The sequence below is a fragment of the Astyanax mexicanus genome, chromosome 4 (assembly GCF_023375975.1).
Source record: "Astyanax mexicanus isolate ESR-SI-001 chromosome 4, AstMex3_surface, whole genome shotgun sequence".
NCBI lineage: Eukaryota > Metazoa > Chordata > Actinopteri > Characiformes > Acestrorhamphidae > Astyanax > Astyanax mexicanus.
The window spans coordinates 8399931-8424677 of NC_064411.1; the positions used below are offsets into that span (position 1 = coordinate 8399931).

General features: G+C 39.2%; 3 protein-coding genes across 4 annotated transcripts in view; all 3 read right to left on the minus strand.

The window, feature by feature from the left end:
- Positions 1-410: 410 nt before the first annotated feature.
- LOC125801659 (uncharacterized) lies at positions 411-2886 on the minus strand. Its single transcript, XM_049478448.1, has 7 exons — positions 2689-2886; positions 2453-2553; positions 2178-2356; positions 1851-2045; positions 1661-1747; positions 1311-1564; positions 411-554 (listed from the first exon to the last, which is right to left on the minus strand). The coding sequence occupies exons 1-7, from the start codon at positions 2884-2886 to the stop codon at positions 411-413; spliced, it is 1158 nt and encodes a 385-aa protein (XP_049334405.1).
- A 6991-nt stretch (positions 2887-9877) lies between these two features.
- The window catches only part of LOC125801205 (zinc finger protein 271-like), a 184661-nt gene continuing 169791 nt past the window's right edge, over positions 9878-24747 (minus strand). For both annotated transcript variants that reach the window (XM_049477559.1, XM_049477560.1), the window contains exon 2: positions 9878-11627. In XM_049477559.1, coding sequence (XP_049333516.1) covers positions 10174-11481 — 1308 coding nt within the window. In that variant the 5' untranslated portion in view covers positions 11482-11627 and the 3' untranslated portion in view covers positions 9878-10173. The remainder of the gene's footprint in view (positions 11628-24747) is intronic.
- LOC125801192 (uncharacterized) lies at positions 13909-24232 on the minus strand. The gene is made up of 6 exons (XM_049477508.1): positions 24161-24232; positions 22337-22368; positions 17296-18318; positions 17021-17176; positions 16118-16210; positions 13909-15281 (listed from the first exon to the last, which is right to left on the minus strand). Exons 3-6 carry the CDS (start codon positions 18310-18312, stop codon positions 15168-15170), a joined length of 1380 nt encoding a protein of 459 aa, XP_049333465.1. The 5' UTR covers positions 18313-18318; positions 22337-22368; positions 24161-24232; the 3' UTR covers positions 13909-15167.

A 24747-nucleotide genomic window follows, 5' to 3' on the forward strand; every position in this document is an offset into this window, starting at 1 on the left:
GTTTTACAAATGACGAAAAATACTCATGATAATCATAATACAAAACTGAGGAAAAAGAAATCACCTGGGGAGTGTAGAGCATTTCACCTGCTGTGGAACAACGTCAGGTCTAGATATCAGGAAGGGCCATACCATCACGTCTTTCAGACCCTTTCTTAGCTGCTTAATTTGGCGCTTGGCCCTTCCAATGACCTATATGACATAGCCAACACAAAATAGAACTTTTCAACAGGAGAGGCATGGATAGAAATGGTCACATTTAACTGCACAAAGTCATTTTTTAATTGCTCACTTATTTAAAGGCCTTACAAATGATGTGGTAACAATTTGGTGTTCATATGTAATAGCTTGCCAATTTCCACCCCTCAACACTGCAAGTAAAAACTCATTTAACTGAAGAAAAAATGTGTCTAGTAGCATGAACTTACAGCATGGACCAACAGTTTGTTCTGTAGCCATCTCCTATTTGTTTTTGTGACTGCTGGAAGATCCCACGACATGGATAGATTTGAGACAGTGTCCTCCTGCTCCTGAGTAAGTTCTTCAGTTTCAAGCTAAAAAGATTATTATATAAAAGTTATTACACTATAGACACAATAAAAAGTACATTCATTTTGAGAAATATATGATATGCTTAAGTGCTGTGGGCCGGATTCAACCAAACCACACATTGTGTATTTCCAAGGACTGTCCAAGAGTACTGTATTCATATAACATCACACACACTCTTTGAACACAGGTTTTAAATAACATTACATTTAGGCATATGTTTTCACATCTGTCTTGTAAACAAGCCCAGCAAGCTACCCTATTACCCTTGTTAAAAACAAAATAACTGCATCAATGATTACTAAGGATATTAATAAAGTAAAACAAAATGATTACTAATAAGCAGAAAGCTCTTTCATGAACCCTTCTTCATTCTGAAGTTGTGCACCATAGGCATACCACTGACCCAAGAAAATACTGACTGATTAAGTGTAAATAGAACCCAATTTGCAGGTCATATTTTAACTACATAAACTTGCATCATGTACCAGCCATAACCAAGTACAGAAACCAAAACCAAAAACCTTTATACTTAACCCTTGTATGGTGTTCATTTTGTATCAAATGAAAAAATATATACATTTAATTATTTTTAAAATCTCAAATTCATTGGCCTTGGCTAATTTTCTATGAAGAACATATACATATCAGAACACATTTTCAATTAACAAAATTCAGTGGATCCAACAAACCCACAAACACTAACGTAGTAATAAAAATATCAACACCACACAAGGGTTAAAATATGCAATTTCATGTACCATTTCTATTATGCTCCTGATGTGTAGATCGGGACAGTCTTCTGTGACAATTGTTGCAATTTCTGGGTCCCCATTGAACAACACATGGATTATAGCCGGACTTAATCCTGTCACACATGGGCCATCATGCAAGAAGGAATGAGCCAACATCCTTCCAGCAACCTGGAAGAGATTGCTTTCAATAAGGGCCTCTGATGTGGCTGGAACGAGGTGGTCAGGCTGACCCTCAAATAACAGCGTTCGACCTGTGCCACCTGTTAGTAATACAAAACAGGCATTACAGTGGTATGATTAACTCACTGACATTTATATACACGTTATGCTATTTAACATGTGGTTAATGTACAAACCGAGATTTAGACTGAATCCAAACTGAAGTTTGGATATTATTGTTGTCAGAAAATATCGCACCACTCCCTGTCCAACAGCAGCATCCCCTGCCATAAAACAAAATATTCATTAAGGAATAGAAATAAAACTTGTGCCTAACAGATTTTTGTCTGTAGCTGTCATTTAATTTTAACTCACTATATTACTAACCATCAAGGGCACATTGAAGAGGACATGCCCATTCACGTTGCTGTTTATAGAATGACAGAAGTGCACGCTCTCGGTCTTCCTCAGTGTCCCTCATATCCATCTTTAGTTTAAGTGGCTTTCCAGATGCATGTTCCATAAGTAAGCTCTCCTTGAAAACTTTGGAAGCTTGAGCTGGATTTTCAATCAGCCCCCATTCTAGACACACAAAAAACATGTGCACAACACAAGACATACTATAATATCCATAAACATTATACCATGTTGAAAATCATAAACAAAATCAAAACTAGTTTGTTACAGCTTTATGGCTACTGTATCAATACAAACCACAGTCTGATGCTCTGTGCTCAAACTCTTCACTGTCAGTCACAACTACTGCACTTGCAACAGATGTCCCTGCTGACTCCGGCCTTACTGGGAAACTCTCACTGACCACATCCGGTTCCCTAACATAAGCCTCCCCATGACTTTCTTCTCCATCCCTATCTGATTCCTGAACGGATGTCCTTAAAGTAGCAAAACAAGATTTACTTATCATACTAGAAGGTAGAACAAGCCAAAACACAAATCCAAGCACAGAAATTGGTTGTGTAGCTACATACCCTATACAGATGTCCCTGTGCACTTTCATTTCTGAGAAAAGAACTCCCCTCTGACAAGTGAGGCAGGAGATGACTGGACCAGAGGCACGATGAGCACCTTCCTAATAATGCAGTGGGAAGATAAATAAAATAGCATTTTAATTTATTACTATTCATAGAATATAACAATAAAGAACAGCATTCATGTGTAAGAAGTATAAACATTATTTTTACATATGTGTAAAATTATAGCATACAGAGTCCAAAGGCAGGTCTTGTTGAAGTGGGCGTATGTAGATTGTAGCCTGTCCAATCATTGTAGCTGGATCTTTCAGATTGGCAAGTGTGTATCCAGGGTTGGGACACGGGAGCAATGTCAGACTTCGACTGCGAGTAGATCCAGCAATTTTGAGAAGCTCACCACCACCTTCTCGAAGTTTTGGATATACTTCCATCAGTCTGTTTGTTACTACCATAGGATCTGTGTCATTTCCTGATTATATAAAAAACACACACACACACAAACTTTTGGTGTGTACTGTGTGTATATATATATATATATATATATATATATATATATATATATATATATATATATATATATATATATTGTAGATTCTTACTGAAGCATCAAAACTATGAATGAACACATGTGGAGTTTTGTACTTAACAAAAAAGGTGAAATAACTAAAAAAAAAAATTATATATATATATATATATATATATATATATATATATATATATATATATATATATATATATATATATATATATTCTAGTTTTTTCAAAATAGCCACCCTTTGCTCTGATTACTGCTTTGCACACTCTTGGCATCATTCTCTCAATGAGCTTCAAGAGGTGCTCACCTGAAATGGTTTTCCAACAGTCTTGAAGGAGTTCCCAGAAGTGTTTAGCACTTGTTGCTCCTTTGCCTTCACTCTGTGCTCCAGCTCACCCCAAACCATCTCAATTGGGTTCAGGTCCAGTGACTGTGGAGGTCAGGTAATCTGCCGAAGCACTCCATCACTCTCCTTCTTGGTCAAATAGCCCTTACACAGCTGGTTCAGTGTACCTTCAATTTTGATCTAAGCTGCTCAGATTAACTTGTCCTGAGAAGCAGAGGTGACTCTTGGGCTTCCTTTCCTGGGTTGATTCTCATGTGTGCCAGTTTTGATTTAGCACTTGATGGTTTTTGTGACTCCACTTGGGGACACTTTTAAAGTTTTTGCAATTTTCTGGTCTGACTGACCTTCATTTCTTAAAGTAATGATGGCCACTTGTTTTTCTTTAGTTAGCTGTTTGGTTCTTGCCATAATGTGAATTTTAACAGTTGTCCAATAGGACTGTCAGCTGTGTAGTAACCTGACTTCTGCACAACACAACTGATGGTCCCAACCCCATTGATAAAGCAAGAAATTCCACTAATTAACCCAGATAAGGCACACCTGAAAACAATTTCAGGTGACTACCTCTTGAAGCTCATTGAGAGAATGCCAAGAGTGTGCAAAGCAGTAATCAGAGCAAAGGGTGGCTATTTTGAAGAAACTATTTTCAGTTATTTCACCTTTTTTTGTTAAGCACAAAACTCCACGTGTTCATTCATAGTTTTGATGCCTTCATTTAGAATCTACAATATATATATATATATATATATATATATATATATATATATATATATATATATATATATATATATATACACACACATTCATTTGAGAGTTGGGTTATGCAAATACATTAATATTGAGAGACAAACTGCATTATGACTGGCACAGAAACGTTGATAAATTTATAGGTTGGCAAGTTATTTCGAGAACAGTTGCTGAAACACAAGTGAACAAAAGCAAATTACAACTGATGTGATTAAACTAACCTGAGAATAGTGCTGGACGATATGGCCAAAATTTATATCACGATATATTCCTTAAATTTCGGTCGATACGATATAATTTCGATATCGATAAATACTTTGAAGGCCTCAGAAAAAGAATCCCTGCAATCTCTGCAGCTTGCACTGCAAATTTAAATTATTATTTAACTGTGTATTTGCACTTTTTGTATCAATCTATCTAATGGAAATCTGTACCTACTACTGTATGCAAAATGTTTTTTAAGTCTTTGAAACCTCCTTTCACAAAAAAAAAAAAAAGTAGTCAAAATAAATCAATGCTCAATTTTATTTGCATATAGCACAATAATAACATGACATCCCTGTCAAACATAAGCCTATATAACTATTACAAATAAAAATAACTTTAAATGACAACAGAGGCAGAGCTTCTTATTCATTGTAAACAAATTTAACAGATTAAAACAAAAGTGTTTTAACTAGGATATATAATACAAGAAGCCTTTATACACATAAAAGCAACAAGATTTTCCCGTCAAATAAACAAACCTATAGGATTTTTCAACTATAAATAACTTAGTGACAACATAATCTATTAAAGTGCTTCAGCCAGAATACAAGAGGTATTCAACATGATATCCACGTCAAATAAACAAACCTAAAGGATTCATAAACTTTAAATAACTTAGTTTCAACATAATCTATTAAAGTGCTTCAGTCAGTATAAGGAAAATATTGTATGTAGTGAAGATGCTTGAGGTGGTGGAACAGATTAGATGTATTAACGTTACGCTGCTTGTCGGCTCCACTCACCGGCACAATTTGCAGCAAAGCGGCTGGGCGAGCGGACCCGCGTCTGGGCGAGCGGACCCGCGTCTGGGCGAGCGGAGGCGCGGCTGGGCGAGCGGAGGCGCGGATGAGCGAGCGGAGGCGCGGATGAGCGAGCGGACCCGCGGCTGGGCCAGCGGAGCCGCGGATGAGCGAGCGGACGAGCGAGCGGAGCCGCGGATGAGCGAGCGGAGGAGCGAGCGGACGAGCGAGCGGAGCCGCGAATGGGCGAGCGGACGAGCGAGCGGAGCCGCGAATGGGCGAGCGAAACAGCGGCTGACCGAACCGAGTCTACCCTAGCCTTGGATCCGCTCGTCCCGGCTCCGTTTCGAGACATTTTAGATGCGTAGCGGAGCGGACCTGAACCTAACCTAGCCTAGCCTAGCCATTTTAACCTAGCCTAGCCTAGCCTATCTGGCTACGTGCCTGTGTGATTGCGTCATCACGCACTGAGGTAGCACAGCTATGGGGGCTGAATGTGTTTGGCTCTGCGGCGAGCTGACGCCAGTAAAAAACGCCTGTCCGTGACAGATTCTGTACATAATACATATCGATATACCACAAAAGTGATATCACCGTTATTGAAACATTTCTTATCGCGATAAATACCGATATCGAATTATTGTCCAGGCCTATTTGTAGTGTTACCTCGCGTCGTAGCAACAGTAGCAAGGCACGTTTAGCACAGTACCTGACGTTGAGCAGCATCTTCTTTTTTAAAGCCAAAGTAATTCTACACAACTGATGTGTTCCTTCGAGCCTGAAGCCATTGTGCAACAAGGGCGTGTTCACACCTGTAGTTCGTTTCTAATGAGTTCGTTTACTTGGAGCGTTTTCTTGCTCTGTTCGCTCTGGTTTCCCACAGGCATAAATGTAAACGCACCAAAATGCGCATCAATAAACCACGCGAGCAGCCTGTGTCTTCTGATTGGTCAGAGCTGTCTGACACGGGAGTACATTAAATATAAATATACTAAAAAAGTAAATACAGCGAGAAGATTTTGTGTTCCAGCGCAAATATCTGTGCTTTAACACTGAACGCTGAAACGCTGCACTTTCAAACACAGTGTATTATGTATTTATACATAATAAACAGAGTTACGCGGCTGTGAGCAGTGAATGCAGCGCAGATTTATACATAATAAACAGAGCAGTGAATGCAGCGCGTGCATGGACACAGTATTTGTTCACAGCTGTGGTAATTAGCGTTATCTAGCTAATATATTAGTTTAAACTATGCTTGCTTTTTTAGCAGTTTAGCTCAAATAAATGGCTTATATTTAATAGCTGGATCCGATCGAGACCGGATCACGTTCTCACCACAAGCGAACCGCTCCAGAGTTCGTTTGGTACTGGACCGAGACCACCTCCTCTAGCTGGTCTCGGTCCGGTTCTTTTGATCCGCACCCCAGTGCGATTACTGTTTTTACACCTGCTCAATCGAACCGCACTAAAGTTACAAACGGACCAGAGTTCGTTTTAACCGGACCAAATAGTGCTGGTGTGAAAACGCCCTAAAGTGCGCTGTGTTGGCTTCACTTCTCCACCTCCCTGCCTTCTGCTCAGTTATGCTCCGCTCGTCCTCGGCTTGGCTCGCTCCCAAGTCACGTGACCAGTCAAATCGCAGCCAGTGCGGTTAGAGAATCGCGTTTTAAAATATCCGAGATTATCACAAATGCAATTAATCGTTCAGCCCTAAGTAAGGGCAGCGCCATCTTGTCCCAGCGCCGAAAGTGACGTCACAAGGTTGGTTCTCGAACGCCTCACTACTATAATCTAGGAGTCTACTGTAAATTAATTCCTCAATAGATAATAAAATCTAAACCAAAACTCAATGCAGAGCGGAGGGGGACTTTTGTATTGCCCCTGTGTATAAATAAGCTGCAGTCCGAGGCTTTTTTCCTCCGTTTTTTTATTTTTTCCTCTGATCAGCTGGGATGTACAGACCGTCCGACTGAGGGTAACGTTACTATGAGAGCAGCAGCTGTGAGCCGCACGGAACGAGAACACCGCGCTCACCCAGCAGAGCAGCGAGAGGTACCGTTAACGAAAGTCTAGATAAACTGACAAATAAAAAGATAACATAGCTAGCGTTAGCTACTTTTCTAGCTATCTTACCATAGCTAGCCAACGCTAGTTAACTAGCTAACGCTAACTAGATGAAGCTAAGTACCCAGTAAGCTTTCTAACTTCTAAACTGAACGGTTTATCAACCAAACAGCGACTGTGTGTTTCAATATCCACTTAAATCATGTACGTTTTATTCAGTCTTAATGAACTCTGGACTTTGCATGTTAAATAGCTAAATGTATATAAACTAGCTGGTTAACTGGATGGCAGTACCTGCTGTTGACGGGCTGCAGGGTTCTGCACGGCTCCACGTAGAGAGAGAATAGACACTCCAAAAACGTCTCTCTCTCAGAAAAGCATCTGAAAAGTTCTGCTCAGGTTTATACAGGAAAGATCTCTGAGTAAATGCTCCATGTTAGCCTAGTTCAGCTTCGTCTTCATCCATAATCTCCACAAACAATAAGCTCTTTTACGCTAGCTCTGTAACTGGGCTCTTAAACCAACCAACCTCGTGACGTCACCAGTGCTGCACGGGCAACATGGCGGCGCCCTAGCTCAAACGTAACAAACATAAATATATTATAATTTAGTGTGTAAACATTTTATATAAAAAAAATCCCTTAGAAAACTTGTACAAACTGAAATGTTTCATGTCCCCTTTAAATATGTGGGCCCACTCTAAAGAATACACTCATAAAGAACAGAATTATAGATGAAATGAACAGAACTAAACGGTGCAGGTCTGGTTCGGAGCTTAATGTCCGCTTTACTCTAACGAGCAGAAATAAGAGTTTCAGATTTACCTCAGATTCAGTGAATATGAGCGGGAGCAGAGCGCGGGGTCCTGCAGCACGGAGCGTTTTCCCTCAGAGGAACTCTGATCCACGCGGGGACTCAGAGCGCTCTCTGGTTAGCAGTGTTAGCGGTCCTGGTGTTCAGTGGAGGCGGAGAGAGCGCGAGTCAGTCCGGGGAACAGTCTGTCGGAGCGGCGCTGCAGCGGAGAGTTCACGGCTAGCGCAGAGCAGCTAATACACGAGGCTAAACACAGCTAGCCGAGCTGGCTAAGCTAACAGTGCTAACAGAACTTTACTTATAGAGAGATTATCCCAGCTTTATACACCAGCTCACTCTCAGTATGGACTTCAGTGTCCTTAAAACTACCGGTTAGTTTAATTAATACTGATTATTAGTGAATTTAGTTCAGCCTGTGAGGAACTTTTTCCTCCTCGCCTCTCCCGCGCTGCTACTCCCGCATCTCCGCTGTTCTCTCTCGTCCCGTGGGCGGGCCCCTTCCAATCCTCTACTCCACCCTCACCTGTGCACTTCTCCCTCAGTAGATCCCTTAATCACTTTTAGCTAACCTTCTTGCATTAACACAGAAAATACATGAAATATGTAATCTGTGCGGCTTTTGTTTTCTTTTTAAACTATTTACACAAACACAATGACTATTTTGAGCCTTTGAGTTCGTTTTTAAACCATTACTATGAATTTATATTATTTTATTTATTATTGTATTTATAAGTGTAGCTATTTAAGAACTAGGGAGTTTTACATATTTTAGCCGGGGCTACATGAGAATATGCAAGAGGGGTGTATCCCATAGTGAGATACCGAATGAAAGCTTGAAAGTGAACACAAATTACATTTAGAAAAAAAAATTGCAAGAAATAAAACAAATTTACCAGACGTGAAACACTGTTACTAGTACTGAAACATTTACATTGGTCAGTAAAAAAAGCAACTGCTTTGTTTGTAAATTTAGCTAGGCTAGCTACCAATAATAATGGTCAGTTAAACAACAAATGTTTTATTTGGATATTTAGCTAAGCTAGCTACCAATTATAATAGTCAGTAAAACAGGAAATACTGTTGTTTGGACATTTAGTTAGGCTAGCTACAAATTATGTTCAGTAAATCAGCAAATTGCGTATTTGAACATTTAGCAAGCTAGCGAACAATAATAATATTAATTAAAACAGAAAATGCTACATTTGTACATTTAGCTAAGCTAGCTATCAATTATAATAGTCAGTAAAACATGAAATGCTTTGATTATACATTTGGTCAGTAAAATAGCAAATGTTGTGTTTGGATATTTAACTAGACTAGCTACCAATAATAATGGTCGGTAAAACAGGAAATACTTTGTTTGGACATTTACCTACACTAGCTACCAATAACTATGGCCAATAACTCAAATGTAGAATTTGGTAATTAAGTGTAGTTGGTGAATGATTATGCTCTTCAAAAAAACAAAACAACACAACCCACAAGCACCCACAATACAGACCTTTATAAACATATGAATACAAGTTAAACACATGTTACTCTACCTTTGGAAGTAATTGTATATTTAACCCTTTTAAGCCTGAACCATTAAAATGTTTTTTTTTTTTTTTTTTTTTGAATTTCAATCTTAAATTGACTATTATGTTTCACTTCAACAAAAATCCATTTCACACTGGATTTCTTTGCTGGGCGCCTTTGAGTATTTAACAAATAATAACAAGACAATCTCAGGCCTATAGGTTTCATGTCAAACACATGTTGAGAAAACACAATGAGATGCAGATCTGCAATATAAAAGCCTTTTATTAAAACACACAGATGAGTAAATATGAAGCAATACAAAGATAATATTTACTACTGGATAAAAACAATCAACGAACTAAATGGATTGGATAATTTTAGTTTTTTTGTAGATTAAAAAAACCTTAAGCAACATACGATATCTAATAAGAAAAAGAGTATAAAACGTGAGTAATACAACAACCAAATACCTATCTATATCACTCTAAGGTAACAAATTTTTAATCAGAGCGACTGAACCATAGACAAACAAGAACACCAGCAGAGGGAATGAAGGAGCCTGCAACCTTACTGTGCTACACAAACCTGGAATGGGTTGATTTCAGTATGGGAACTACGGCTGGAGCGTTTTATTTAACCTCTGGAAAGGATTTTGTTGGCCTCTCTTATGATTTGCATGATTTTAATTGCCTTCGAACAAATTTGAAATAATTTTCTCTCCTGTGTGAATGCGCTGGTGTTTTTTTAAATTACTCTGTATATTAAAACTCTTCCCACAGTCTGAGCAGTGATATGGTTTCTCTCCTGTGTGAATGCGCTGATGCTGTTTGAGATGACTCTGTGTAATAAAACCCTTCCCACAGTCTGAACAGTAATACGGTTTCTCGCCTGTGTGAATGCGCTGGTGTTTTTTAAGATCACTCTGTGTAGCAAAACTCTTCTCACAGTCTGAACAGTAATACGGTTTCTCTCCTGTGTGAATGCGCTGGTGTCGTTGGAGATGACTCTGTCGATTAAAACTGTTCCCACAGTCTGAGCAGTGATACGGTTTCTCTCCTGAGTGAATGCGCTGATGCAGTTTGAGATGACTCGGTGCAGTAAAACTGTTCCCACAGTCTGAGCAGTGATACGGTTTCTCTCCTGTGTGAATGCGTTGGTGCAGTTTGAGATGACTCTGTGTAGTAAAACTGTTCCCACAGTCTGAGCATTGATACGGTTTCTTTCCTGTGTGAATGCGCTGGTGTATTTTGAGATTACTCTGTCTAGTAAAACTCTTCCCACAGTCTGAGCAGTGATACGGTTTCTCTCCTGTGTGAATGCGCTGATGTATTTTGAGATCACTTTGTTTAGTAAAACTCTTCCCACAGTCTGAGCAGTGATGTGGTTTCTCTCCTGTGTGAATGCGCTGGTGTTTTTTTAAATTACTCTGTATATTAAAACTCTTCTCACAGTCTGAGCAGTGATATGGTTTCTCTCCTGTGTGAATGCGCTGATGCTGTTTGAGATGACTCAGTGTAATAAAACCCTTCCCACAGTCTGAGCAGTAATACGGTTTCTCGCCTGTGTGAATGCGCTGGTGTTTTTTAAGATCACTCTGTGTAGCAAAACTCTTCCCACAGTCTGAACAGTAATATGGTTTCTCTCCTGTGTGAATGCGCTGGTGTCGTTGGAGATGACTCTGTCGATTAAAACTGTTCCCACAGTCTGAGCAGTGATACGGTTTCTCTCCTGTGTGAATGCGTTGGTGCAGTTTGAGATGACTCTGTGTAGTAAAACTGTTCCCACAGTCTGAGCAGTGATACGGTTTCTTTCCTGTGTGAATGCGCTGGTGTATTTTGAGATTACTCTGTCTAGTAAAACTCTTTCCACAGTCTGAGCAGTGATGTGGTTTCTCTCCTGTGTGAATGCGCTGGTGTTTTTTGAGATTACTCTGTTTAGTAAAACTCTTGACAGAGTTCTGATGTTTCTCCATGTCGGGACTTGGCTTCATTTGTCTGTTAAATGTATCAAACAATTTCTGTGTGTTCTGGAGATTCTTCTGGACGGCTTGTGCTTCACCTCTTTCAGCAGTTTAACTTTGCTCTTTGTTAAATATCCTGGTTGTTGGTGATGAATTTCAGGAGAATATTTTCATTTCTGGAAAACACAAAGAGAAATTCCATTGAATATTCAAATAAAAGCAGGTCAGTTTACTGAAGAGAACTGCCGAAGTCAGTTACACTGTATTAACAAAACTACTGGGACATCTTCATATTACCATAAAGGCTTCTGTACTTTTATCCCATTTTAAGCCCAAAGTGTAAGGGGCGGGGGCGCTCGTGGTCCTCCAGCCACTAGAGGGAGGCCACCTTTTTCCACTTGCAATATTAAGGCACCTGACACCTGTTTAGTACCTTTATAAGGACTACCCACTGCTCAGACAGTCTTGATTCTGTTGTGGTCTCACTGGAAGCTGAAGAAAGAAAGAAATAGTGATGATACCCTTTAATCTGAAGCTTTGAGGCATGTGTCAAAAAAACGACATGCATTGGTTCGAAACACTGTATCACAGCCAAGTGTCAAAGTCTGTGAGCAGAAAGTCTGTGAGATATTTAGATACTTTGAATGATCCTCTGTGAAGAAGAAGAATAATCCAAATCATGATCTGACCGGAGCTCTACAGCCAGTGTCATATCTCTGATAGTCTCCTCCCATTCTGTGCTGCTGTGCTGTGAGGTCAGTTCAGTGCGCTGTAGCATTAGCTAAACTTTAGCATTATTCTAATTACGACACTTAAATGATCTTGTATTTGAGAGGATCCAGTGATGTTCAGGAGGAAAATGTACAGAGAATAAAACGTACAGGGTCCTAAACATATGTATTTAGCACAGAATGTGATAGAGGTGAGTTTTATTTTTACTATTTTACTTATATAATTTTCAGAAATTAGAAATTATTTTCTCCACAATTTACAAAGCCAGTTACTCAGCCCTTTCACTAGTGATGCCCCAACACACCAGGAGGGTGAAGACTAACACATGCTTCCTCCAGTACATGTGAAGTCAGCCACTGACTCTTTGTAGCATCGCAGAGTAGCATCACAGCGCACTCTGAGGAAAGCACAGCGACTTGTGTCGCCGATTTCACTATTTAGTGTTGTGGGGAGAGAGCGCCATCTACCCACCTGGAGGGAGCAGGACTTCCTCTGAGCGCCGGCAGCTTGATGGCAAATTATTATTATTATTATTATTAATATTATTATTATTAAAATATCAGCAAAGAAGGAGCTGGAGACTGTATTCCACAGTAATGGTTTAACTAGGATTTCTTAAAAACAGCGGGGCTAAAGATATTTTAATTTGCTTACAGTTATGTTTACTATTACTATCTGTTAAATAAGTAAGCCAATTAATGTTACGAAATTACACTTCTTACCTGAACGTCCCCTCGCTATAATCACTAAAATCACTGAATCTTCAGTTCTTACATTTAATATTTTACAATCGGGAAAGTCACATGACTTTCCAGCAACTGTTGTGGTGAACTTGCTGTTCAATTTAGAAGAAGGACATTTTGAAACTAAACTAAACTACACTAGAGTAACTGAGAAATAGAGACATATTACACAAACTTAATAAGGAATTTACACAGAACTGGTTTATCTCAGATTTAGTTCAGATGTATCTCAGGTATGGATTAGTGATGTGGGGGAGGGAGGGAGGGCAGGAGTGTGAGGCTCCGTTATCCTCGTTATGTAGAGCCCCGCCCCCTCCCCCGCTATATCACATTATACCCCAACACCGCTAGAGGGAGCCCGCGAGGGAGTCCTCAATGCATGGAGCTGAATGGAGCTAAAAAGCTAAAACTCTCATTTAAAACACTGTATAACTACTTCTCTGGAGTTTTCCTTTAATTTTACAAAGTAGAACAAAGTATTTCACTCAAATAGGAAAGAAAACAAAACCGTTTATTTCCATTTTCTAAAACTAATGTTTTTTATTCAGTAGATTTACTAGCATTACTGCTACTGATGCTGGAGTTACACACACACTGAAAAAAGAGAATTGTTGGACCAACTTAAAAAAATTACTTCAATTGGTAACACATAAATAAATTAAGTTTTTCCAAATTAAATAAATAAGTTAGATTAACACAATTCCTTTAAGTTAGCGCAACATAATTATTTGATTACTTTCAAGTTGACAGTTTTCATTATCTCAACTTAAATTTAAGGCAAATCAACTTAAATTATCCAGTTTATCCAACTTAAATATGTGCTTTACTTAAAAGTAAAATTATTGTGCTTCACAATTTAAAAGTATGATTTCAAATAAGGTAGCATTTTAGTTTCTTAAATGTTATTAAATTTAAGTCCAAAAATAAAAACAAATTAAGTTGGTTAGGGAAAAAACAAAACAAAAAAAACCCACCACTTAAGTCCAATGTTTCACATTTTATTCTGTAAGCAAAGTTCACAGCTCAAAAATCTGCATAAAATCTGCATAAAACCTGCATAAAACAGATGTAATTTGTCCCTTCCTCTTAACACACATGCAAAACATGCTTAAACATTTAAAAATAGCATAGAACCCATATGAATTTAAGAGGTCAACAAATGTAGCACAAACAGTAACAAATTATCTAAATATTCCACAATTCCAGCTTCTCAAATCATTTCAAACTACATGTTAAGGCACTTCAAGTTTCATACATCGATTATAACAATTGAAACCATCAGCTCAGAAAATGTTTCTACCTTTCTCGAAAAATAGCAAAACAGAAACCAATTGGAACAAGCAATAATGTGCCCCTGCAAAAATGTGCGCATAATCAGAGCTAAGGCTTTTCCACATTGCGGTAGAGCAAATCCAATATGTACGTTAAAACATAGAAAAGATTCAACACATGAAAAAAGGCCAAATATCTGTGCTTAAGTTGCATGACTATTTCCGTGAGCACTTTAAGAAAAGATGCTTCCTTTTGTTTCAGTTTAACGGGTTTTGAAATGCATTAAAATGAAATACATGGACAACAAAAAACTCTTGCTCCTACAAAGATTTGTGAAAAAGCCTCAACTCTTGCACAGTGCAGTAGGAAAACATGTTTTGTGCCAGTAAATGCGTCCCAACTCGGACCTTTATGTCACATGTAACCCATATCCTTTGTATTTTTGTTACCAGCAAAAAAAATAAAAATAAATAAATAAATAAAATTCAATTCCATTTCCCACTTCAGCATGAGTTACTGAAATCTGATACATATCCGATAAGAGATTCAATGAGACTGTAAGAACAGCCATCAAAACTGTACACTTGTCAATGAGAAGAAAAAAAGAAGTTACTGGGAGAAGACAGCAGCAGCAGAGAGTCGCAGCTCCACAGTGTTACTAATAAACTGCCCAAACATAGCTGTAACATCTAAAGAAATTTAAACTGAAAAACTGTGAAGAACTCCCCACCCCCCCTATTGAGCTCAAACAAATTCTCAGCTAATGTAAGCTAACTTCAAAGTCTAACACAGAGGTTTTGGACTTTTGGGGACATCTTCTGCTGCTCAAGTTGCATGATGATTTTTTGGAGCACTTCAAAACTGAACCGGAGGGGTTTTGGATATGCTAGGTTTAGCACATATATCAAACCTAGGAGCAGGGCACAAGCTGAGGCCACTGAGGACAGTTCATGCAACACAGTCACACCCTCAATGACAATGCCAACGTCTTCTGGCGGCTCCTGTGCTCCACCCCCCCCCTCTTCGAATGACAAACACAGCAATGGTCTGCTGTTCCAGGTCCCCCTGAGCATCATCCAAGTCCTAAAAAAAGGTTACATGGGAAAAAAAATTAGATACTAGAAATACTTCATATTACGAAGTAACTGTATACTAAAAAAGGGAAAAGAGGCTTGAGTGGCAGTTTACGTTAACTTGGACATTACTACACAGATGGATTATCTACTTCCACAGTTTTTGAAAGGTTAAGGCTACACAATTATTTAATAAATTGGCTACAAAAAATGTCACTAAAATAAGCCAAAAGGGACCATGTTTTTAATACATGTTCAGCCACAAAACTCATGATTGCCAAAGTCAAAAGAGGAAAAGAAGAAAGTCTATTTTTTTTTAAACATAACATAAAAAAACTACTGTAAAAATAAGTATTTTATACGATCTCTCATTTAGGTATAGTTCACACAATTTCACAGGATTTTCAGTCAACAATGCAAACAAAAAAAAAAATGCTCAGAGGCAAATTTGCAATCTCGCTTATTCATGAAATGTAAACTGCTGAAAGATGCTCACTCTGAGCAGTCACCAACTGATTGCAGACCAATCACAGGCACCCGTCAAACATTCTGCAGGTTTAATATCAAGATTGCAAAGAGAGAACCAACATATCTTCTGCATGGTCATTGACATTTATGTAAATCCTGCAGTCATGTAGTTTGAACGACATAACCTGCCAACTTGCGTATAGTGTGAACCAGGAATGAGCATTACAAGATGGCTTCCTTGTGAAAAATCACTTAACTTTAAGAGTTACAGATTAGTTAAGAATCATTCTTTTACATGATACAGGATAGCTGAAAATCTAGAACATTGAGTTTCCTCTCTGACAAGAGATGACACACATATTGGTTGTTGAAACGTACATGATATTCCTTGATCAGGTCATCTGCATTTTCACCCAGGAAGATGATTATAGCTTTCAGCACACACTCTCTCCGAAGATGAATGTCCTCAGTCTAGAACAACAACAACAACAACAACTTTAATTAGGACTGTACAATATTAGAAATATCTGACATTGCAAAATATATTTTCTGTAGAATACACCAACTTGCCAAAATACATTGTTTGGTTGCAAATTACATTTTATTATTGCATACGATAAAATATGGCACACCCCTGAGATATTAAAAAATACAAGAATGTCAGATTGTAACAGAAGTCAATAATCCAGAATGTAATGATACTAATAATGCTCAATATATCTCCATATATCCAGATTGAAGTAAAATAAATAAACAGCTACAGACAGATAAAACAGCAAAGAGTAGCACCCTTGTGATAATTAGGGACGTGTGATATGGGACGATATTTAGGGTATAATATTCACAATTTGCAAAAATGTTGGCAATATTATTGAGTACCGGTGACATCTGCCTAGAATTGTGTAAAAAGTGACATTTAATCCAGGAGGCTGGACTCAAGTCAGTCCAGCATTGTTTAGCCTTCATAAGACATGGCCAATTAATCAATTTAAACACTGTCCCTAACATCATACATCTGCCATTACAATTTTGTGGAACGAATCAAACACCAGAATATTCTTGTTTAACAAGGCTTGGTTATGAAGTGACAATAAGACATTGGGGGCATGTGAAACTAAAGTTTCAGTATGAAAGCAATGATAATATTGTAGCTGAAAACACACCCTGGTCATGACTTAATGCTGACCTGCCCAAAGTAATGTATATATCAGGACAGGGACCCTGTGAATACTACTAACTACAAATGACACAAAGGGTCTTCATGTATGGTTACAAATATACCTGGTCCAAAATAGTCATGATGTCAGCAGTCTTTTGATGTGTTGCTCCTCCTTTGGCACGAATGATTTTGATCAGCTGGCTTGTGTGGTGGTCGAGCTGGGCTATGAACCTCTCCTCCAGTGGAACAGCCATGAGCCTTTGGAACTCTGCATTGATCTAAAACAACAAATAAATCCTGTGAATAGGGCATCCTAAATAAAGGAGAAAAAAAAACATACCACACACATCATGTAATAAACAAAACACACATATATTGATTTTAGTTTAATTATCACCTCCTTCTGTTGAAACAGTGCAGGCCATCTATCCTTAAAGTCCTTAATGCTGGGTTCCTGGTTCACCACCTCCTGACGTCTGTAGGCAAAAGTGTGTGCCATTTTGCCAGTGATAACCCTTTCATTCCTCCGTATCCTGACCTCTGTGAGAAGTTCAAGTCTCTCTTTTTCAAGGCTTTCTAGAGTCTCACCGGTAGGAAGGGACGGATAGAAGTTAGCTTCAGCTCGTTTTGGCCTCTTCACTTTTTTAGCAGGGAAGGCATCTGTAGCAGCTTTGGATTTGAGGGAATTTACAGACAGCTCTGGACACCCCTGCAACTTGAGCTGAGTTCTGTAGTTTCCCATTTTGTACTTCAACCGCTGTTTCCAGCCGTAGCAGCCATTGAAAGAGCCAGGTTCTCTCAAACAAGGGTACTTCTTAATTAAGGCCTCTGAAACGATGCAGAAATGTATATCCTCTGGGTAGGCTTTGTATTTGTAGATCTGTTCTGCTAGTCTATTTAGGATATCAGACTTAACACGGGAGCTGACTGTCAACATTTTGTTACTTGTGTGATACTCCAAATTCCCCGTTTCTAGTTGTAGTTCAGTGTCGTACGAAAATTTGGGAACTGGAAAGTCTTCTGGCCACTGTTGTGTTCGAGAGGACACAGACTCAGGGGATGAGATAATTACAGTGTCAGCTGATGTCAATGAAGCATTGTCGTCAGAATCAAATGAAACCAAATGGGATGAGGTGGTCTCATTGGCAGTGTTTAAAGGTGGATTTGTTTGTTCCTGGATCACCTTGATTGTTCCCAAATCCTGAAGCTCACTGGTTGAATTTAGATTAAAGAATTCATTGTCAAAATCTCTGTCCATGTATTGCAATCTGATGTTGCCCTCAATCCCAAAAACAGTCTTTATCTTGCTGTGAAGCTCATCTAGTGACTCTGGTATGCCATTTGGAAGGGTCAGTTTTTCAGTGTTGTTCTCCCCCAAAATGACCTTTAGTCTTGCAGGTTTCAATCTAGCCATGGCAGTCTGAAAAGAGAAAAAGAAACAGTTACAACCATATCAGATGTAGTCCTTTCAAGGAGTACTACTAAAGAGTACTTTAACACTGGAATTCTCCTTTAAATTGACTTTGGGTGTAGTAAAATGTGAGTACTTACTTTTGTTAAATCTCACCTCCATGCTCACAGCTTTCCAAGATCCACTAATTTTATGCTTTTTGCTCAGATGACTTCAGAACATGTTTATCGGGGCATCGCCTTGCCTCTGAGGATAAATCGCTTTTTACACCAATATCCAGGCTGAAAGTAGCTCCCCACTTCCTTGACAGAATCTGGAGAGTGCTGGCATCTAAAACAAGGCACTGAGAACTCTGAAAATGCGCAGGAGGTTTATTTAAATAGTTTGTTTACATCGCGTAGCACAACGCTCGACTTGCCATGCCTTAACTAAGATGGCGATGTAGTAAAATTTAAATTACCTTCCAGCACATTTTCAAAATTCTTAATGCCTTGTTGTAGATGCCAGCACTCTCTGAATTCTACCAACGAGGTGTGGAACTACATTGAGCCTAGATAGTGTAAAACGCGATTTACCTTCAGAGGTAAGTGGATGCCCCTAATCGCCCATTATGAGAAGCCAGCTGAGCAAAAAGCACAAAATACTGGATCTCAGAAAACTATAGGAGAAGGAAGGAGAGAATCAACAAAGGTTAGTACTCTACCATGTTTCACTACACCTTAACTCAATTTAACACCAGAATTCTTCTTTCAGATACATGAAGATAAAAAATTGCTCATTACACAATTGATAATACTGTACTACTGGACATAAAAAAATGAACAAACCAAAACACTACATCTCATTAAATATGTACAAACAAATATAGGCATTTTGCAGATATGTTGTTGGTAACTTCACTACTCAAAAAATGATATTTGTGTACTCGTTTTTTGAAACCAATAGCAATTTGAGGCTTGCTTTCGCTTTCCTGTTCAATAAAATAACGTGCATATTCATAGACCTCACCCTTTAAACATGGACGTATCTCTTTAATGTAACAAGTCGCATCCTTCCAATTTTGTAGTCTGCCAGTGGGTAAGCATCAAGTAGCTCTTGTGGCTCAACAAGTTTCACTTCCTTGTCTGGGGATGTTTTGAGATCGAAGGCTCTGTAGTGTTCCACATACCATCCACTGAGCGTCTTCACAATGAACATTAACTTGTCCTGCAGAATCACCATTTGGAGGATTTCACTGAACTCTGGCAGTCCTCCTAGTGAGCCATGAATCAAGATCATCCCACACTTGTAGTTTAGTCCATTATACGTCACACATTTTGCCAAACACACCAAGTCCAAACTTGACTTCTGTTTCAGAGCACTTGAGATTTCCCTGTTAAGAACATCGATATGAACAGTGGAAACATTGGTCACTTCCAGTAGAGGTCTGGTAAAACTGCATGCATGTAAATGATGGGCAATCTGATACTGATGCCGCTCAGACAGGGAATGTAGCACATTTTTGAAGCACCTGATATTTCTCACAATTCTTTTAAAAAAGCTATGCTTAGCTTCAAAGCGCATCGTCCACAGAGCAACAAGTGGACCAAACTGACGTATCAAGTGTGGATAGTGCTCCAAAAAATGATGCTTAGGTTTGAGAATACAACTAGGAAAAACTTCTTGAAATCGTATTCTATGCTCAGATACCTTAAAATCAAGATAGGCGATTGAGTCTTCAGTATGAACAGGACTGACGACAAGATCAACAATGTCCTTTAGGTCTGTTAAGATCTGCCAAGCTGGCTCCTCACAAGGAACGCTCTGCCCAATCAACAAAGGTAAAAATCTGATTAAACTCCAGTTCTCGTGAGCATTTCCTCCTACCGTTTTTTTTGTTCCAAAATTAAGAGCCACAGGATGAGGTCGATTGGCTTTGTCAGCCCACTTAAAATTGAAAGAGGATATAATTTCATTCAATGCACATAAAGTGAAATACTTTTTTTTGACAAACACACTGAGACAAAGTGCAAGTTCAAAAGGAACAATTCCTTCAAAAAGGTCGTGCACTATATCTGGAGGAAACCCAGTGGTAACATTAAAATATGTGAGGTGCTTTGACAGAGTACAATTTGATTTCACACCACAGTAACTGTCCAACTGATTTTCATCAAGGATTCTTAAATGATCTGCATGAACTTCCTTGGTTCTCAAAGTAAATGTGCCACTTCTCACTTCGTTAGCCTGAAACTCTGATTTTTCGGCAGTGCAAAATCTACATACATAGGACCCTGAGAAATTTTCAACAAATCCAGCAATACTGTGCGCACCGAGATTGTCAGCAACCACACTCTGAACTGTACCTTTTACGGTTCTGCCCAACTTCGTTACAAATATCCCATACTGCTCCAAAACAGTAAGATCTTTAATTAAGGGCTCTGACACTTTCTCATAGCCATAGTATTTCAGGTCATTACTTTTGATTAAAGCAGCCAAATAGATGGAGGACAAAGCAGAGCTACAAGCTGGTGGCAAATTTCCCAGAATCCAATAAACTCCACAAATTTTATGCTTCCTTTTGGATGTACCGAGGGGGTTACATATTTCAAACTCATCAATGTATAATATCAATGAAATACTTTCCTGCTTAGACAACAGCCCATTATCTTTAAAAAAATCACCATCAAAAAAAGATCTGTAAGCTTGCACACATGTTCTCTGAGGCTCTTTATCTACAGTAGTCAAATTAACAGCCTGATCCAAAATTGTCTGACAGTCCAGAATTTGCTGCAAAGTCTTTAAAATTGAAACATACTGGAATGACTTGTTATTCTTTTGGTCAAGGATATATTCCACTGGTTCCACTACATTAAAGTGCTTCTTATAGTAAGCCTTTCGCCTCCAAGCACTGGAAAGGGGACCTTTTTTACCAATTGCTTTTTTAACAGGGTTTGTCTCACTGAGTGCACTTGCTAGCTTTTCAACCAGTGGTATGTCAAACTGGCATCCATGATCTTGTAATACATTGCTAACAGTCTGTTGAGTAATTGGCAGAGAAAGAGATCCAATTAAATAGCTAAACTCCTGCAAAAGCTCATCTACTGCTGCATTAGACACAAGATAGACATTTTCTAACTTAAGGAGGATTGAAGCAATCTTAAGTTCAATGTCCTTCTCCAAGTTTTCAGCAACCCCAATGCCCAAATCAGTATCTAAATTGACAATGCTCCCTACACTTTCCACATCTGAAATGTCATTAGTCACACTGGCACTAGATTCTTCCACAGAACATATTTCCGGCTTAAAGATGTTCACGGTACCAGAGTGTTTTCTGTACTTGTGGCTTTTAAAGTTCTCATAAATGTTAGTTTTATATTCACAGTTTTGGAACACACACGTTACAGTCTCCTTATTTTTAAGATGCTGAAAGATGTGTTGGAAATATTCCCTTTCACCGGAAAGTTGATTATAACCACAAACAAGGCATTTGAATGTGGATAGGGCATTTGTTCTTTGAGCGGGGTGATTTCTGGACAAATGGCTCAGTAAGGCATTCCAGGTCTTCAGTCTACATGAACAATTTAAGTAAGTGCATGGATAGGTGTGACCCCGACCGTAATGTCTATGATTTAGCTTGTAGTGCTTCAGCAGTTCAGATCTTCTTGTAAAATCCCCCCCACAGTCTTTGCATCTCCACATGCAGTACCACACTGGAAGAACAAAGAAAGGGGCTTTACTAGGCATGCCTTTGTATGCAATAAATTACATACAAACGTTTTGAATGAAAAGGTAAGGCTGCTGATTAGACTAATTTGAGAAGTTAATTTACAACAAAAAAATTTCAATTACAATAGTTCTGTCGTATGAATTAATCAATTTATCTGATTCACACGTGAACTAAAGGGAACTTGTTACTCATAAAAAATATAAGTTCAGAACATTTGTATAATTCAGAGTGAAAGTCTAATAGTAATAATAATGTTTCATTCTTTCCCATTTGAATTGGGATTACTACAATGTTATGTGTGAGCACCATCAATTAGCTTACCTTAGGTGGTCTAAGGAGTCGTGTTCCCAGGCCTGAATTCACCAACAATCAAAACAAACAAAAAATATATATATTAGACACACGTTTATATAAAAACATATATTTAACATGGTGTTAATTTCTATCCTACGAGTCAAACACATCTAAGGAAGCTAGTTACCTAGCTAGCTAACAGAGTTCAGTCTTATTCGCAAAGGGTCGATGCTGCAGCAGCTTGTATTAGCTAACCACTTTTCTGAAAGTTAGCGAGCTAACTGCACGGCTTATTGGGCCGCGATAGCGAGCTAGCTAGCTAGCTAGCTAACTGCACTGCTATTTTGAAAGCGCTATAGACAAATATATGTAAAGCACACCGTCGCACTTTTTTTTTCTAAAAGTTAGCGAGTTAGCTTGGGAACTGCACAACCTATTGGACCACGCTAGCGAGCTAACATTAACTAACTGCAAGGTTTAATGGACGCGCTAGCGAGCTAGCTAACGTATTTGACCGCGCTAGCGAGTTAGCTAGCTAACTGCACAACCTATTGGACCGCGCTAGCGAGCTAACATTAGCTAACTGCAAGGTATAATTGACACGCTAGCGAGCTAGCTAACGTATTTGACCGCGCTAGCGAGTTAGCTAACTGACTGCACAACCTATTGGACCGCGCTAGCGAGCTAACGTTAGCTAACTGCAAGGTTTAATGGACAGCGCTAGCGAGCTAGCTAATGTATTTGAACGCGCTAGCGAGCTAGCTAATGTATTTGAACGCGCTAGCGAGTTAGCTAGCTAACTGCACAACTTATTGGGCCGCGCTAGCAAGCTAACGTTAGCTAACTGCAAGGTTTAATGGACCGCGCTAGCGAGCTAGCTAATGTATTTGAACACGCTAGCGAGTTAGCTAACTAACTGCACAACCTATTGGACCGTGCTAGCGAGCTAACGTTAGCTAACTACAAGGTTTAATGGGCCGCGCTAGCGAGCTAGCTAATGTATTTGAACGCGCTAGCGAGTTAGCTAGCTAACTGCCCAACTTATTGGGCCGCGCTAGCGAGCTAGCTAATGTATTTGAACGCGCTAGCGAGTTAGCTAGCTAACTGCACAACTTATTGGGCCGCGCTAGCAAGCTAACGTTAGCTAACTGCAAGGTTTAATGGACCGCGCTAGCGAGCTAGCTAATGTATTTGAACACGCTAGCGAGTTAGCTAACTAACTGCACAACCTATTGGACCGCGCTAGCGAGCTAACGTTAGCTAACTACAAGGTTTAATGGACCGCGCTAGCGAGCTAGCTAATGTATTTGAACGCGCTAGCGAGTTAGCTAGCTAACTGCACAACTTATTGGGCCGCGCTAGCGAGCTAGCTAGCTAACCTATTGGACCGCGCTAGCGAGCTAGCTAACTTATTGGGCCGCGATAGCGAGCTAGCTAGCTAACTTATTGGGCCGCGCTAGCGAGCTAGCTAACTTATTGGGCCGCGCTAGCAAGCTAACATTAGCTAACTACACGGTTTATTGTACCGCGCTAACGAGCTAGCTAGCTAACTGCACAGCTACGGACCCCAACCCGGGTTCATATGAGCTGGCTCTCTGCAAGTGTCTGTGTGCCGCGTGGAACGTGAGGAATATGTGGGAAAGAAGCCAGGTAAACCTCACTGCTGTGCCCGCCCGGTGTTCGGTGGAGCGAGAGCTAACTAGCCATTAAAGCCATGCACAGCGATAGCTGGTTCGGTTAAGCGAGTTCGCGAAAATGTAAAAACAGATTAACCAACTATAGTGGATCACTTCATATCAAACATTCCACATTATTTAATGAAAAATATAAGATAATTTGCCTAAGACTCACCTTCTTCCAAGTCCAAACGGAGAGAGCAAAAATGGCGGTTCAGCTGCCAGAGAAAGATCTCCAAAATGTGGGCGTCACAGCAAGCATGGACGTCATGACGTCAGACGCACAAGCAAAACTTAACAGATGCGCTTTTATTGAAATCACAATTTTAGGTTCAGAGGACAATGTGTATTTTTGAGTTGATATAATCCACAAAAGTATACTTTTATCACTAAAGCAGAGAGATGAATTATATTTATTCTAAGTATTACATTACTTCAACTACTTCTCAAATACACTTTTTACAGTGCAGAACATGTTTAAAATGATTAAAACTGCAGTTTATAAGCTTTAATAATTATCTCTGCATTCATGAAACAGTTATACTTGTTCTGAGGAAATTAGTAATTTTAATTTTTTTGCTAAAGTAATTGTTTATACATTTTTATACATTCCAGACTCTGTCAAGTGGCTTGAGATTCAGAGCAGATTCTGAAATGAGTTTTTTCCTCTATAGAGATTCTCTGATTGCTCCTGTACAACTCCAACAAATATCACTTAGTAATTACTATGGAAAGATCAGTGCCGTTGTTAGAGCACCGATT

What these genes read in the sequence shown, in the direction of transcription:
- LOC125801659 (XM_049478448.1), bottom strand. Translation starts at nt 2,886, where the DNA reads ATGGAAGTATATCCAAAACTTCGAGAAGGTGGTGGTGAGCTTCTCAAA. An exon ending in CACAGGGACATCTGTATAGG is followed by an intron (nt 2,357 to 2,452) that starts GTATGTAGCTAC and finishes TGCTACTTTAAG; the next exon opens with GACATCCGTTCAGGAATCAG. An exon ending in GCACAGAGCATCAGACTGTG is followed by an intron (nt 2,046 to 2,177) that starts GTTTGTATTGAT and finishes TTGTGTGTCTAG; the next exon opens with AATGGGGGCTGATTGAAAAT.
- LOC125801192 (XM_049477508.1), bottom strand. Translation starts at nt 18,312, where the DNA reads ATGGCTAGATTGAAACCTGCAAGACTAAAGGTCATTTTGGGGGAGAAC. An exon ending in CACTGTTTCAACAGAAGGAG is followed by an intron (nt 17,177 to 17,295) that starts GTGATAATTAAA and finishes TTGTTGTTTTAG; the next exon opens with ATCAATGCAGAGTTCCAAAG. An exon ending in TCATGACTATTTTGGACCAG is followed by an intron (nt 16,211 to 17,020) that starts GTATATTTGTAA and finishes TTGTTGTTCTAG; the next exon opens with ACTGAGGACATTCATCTTCG.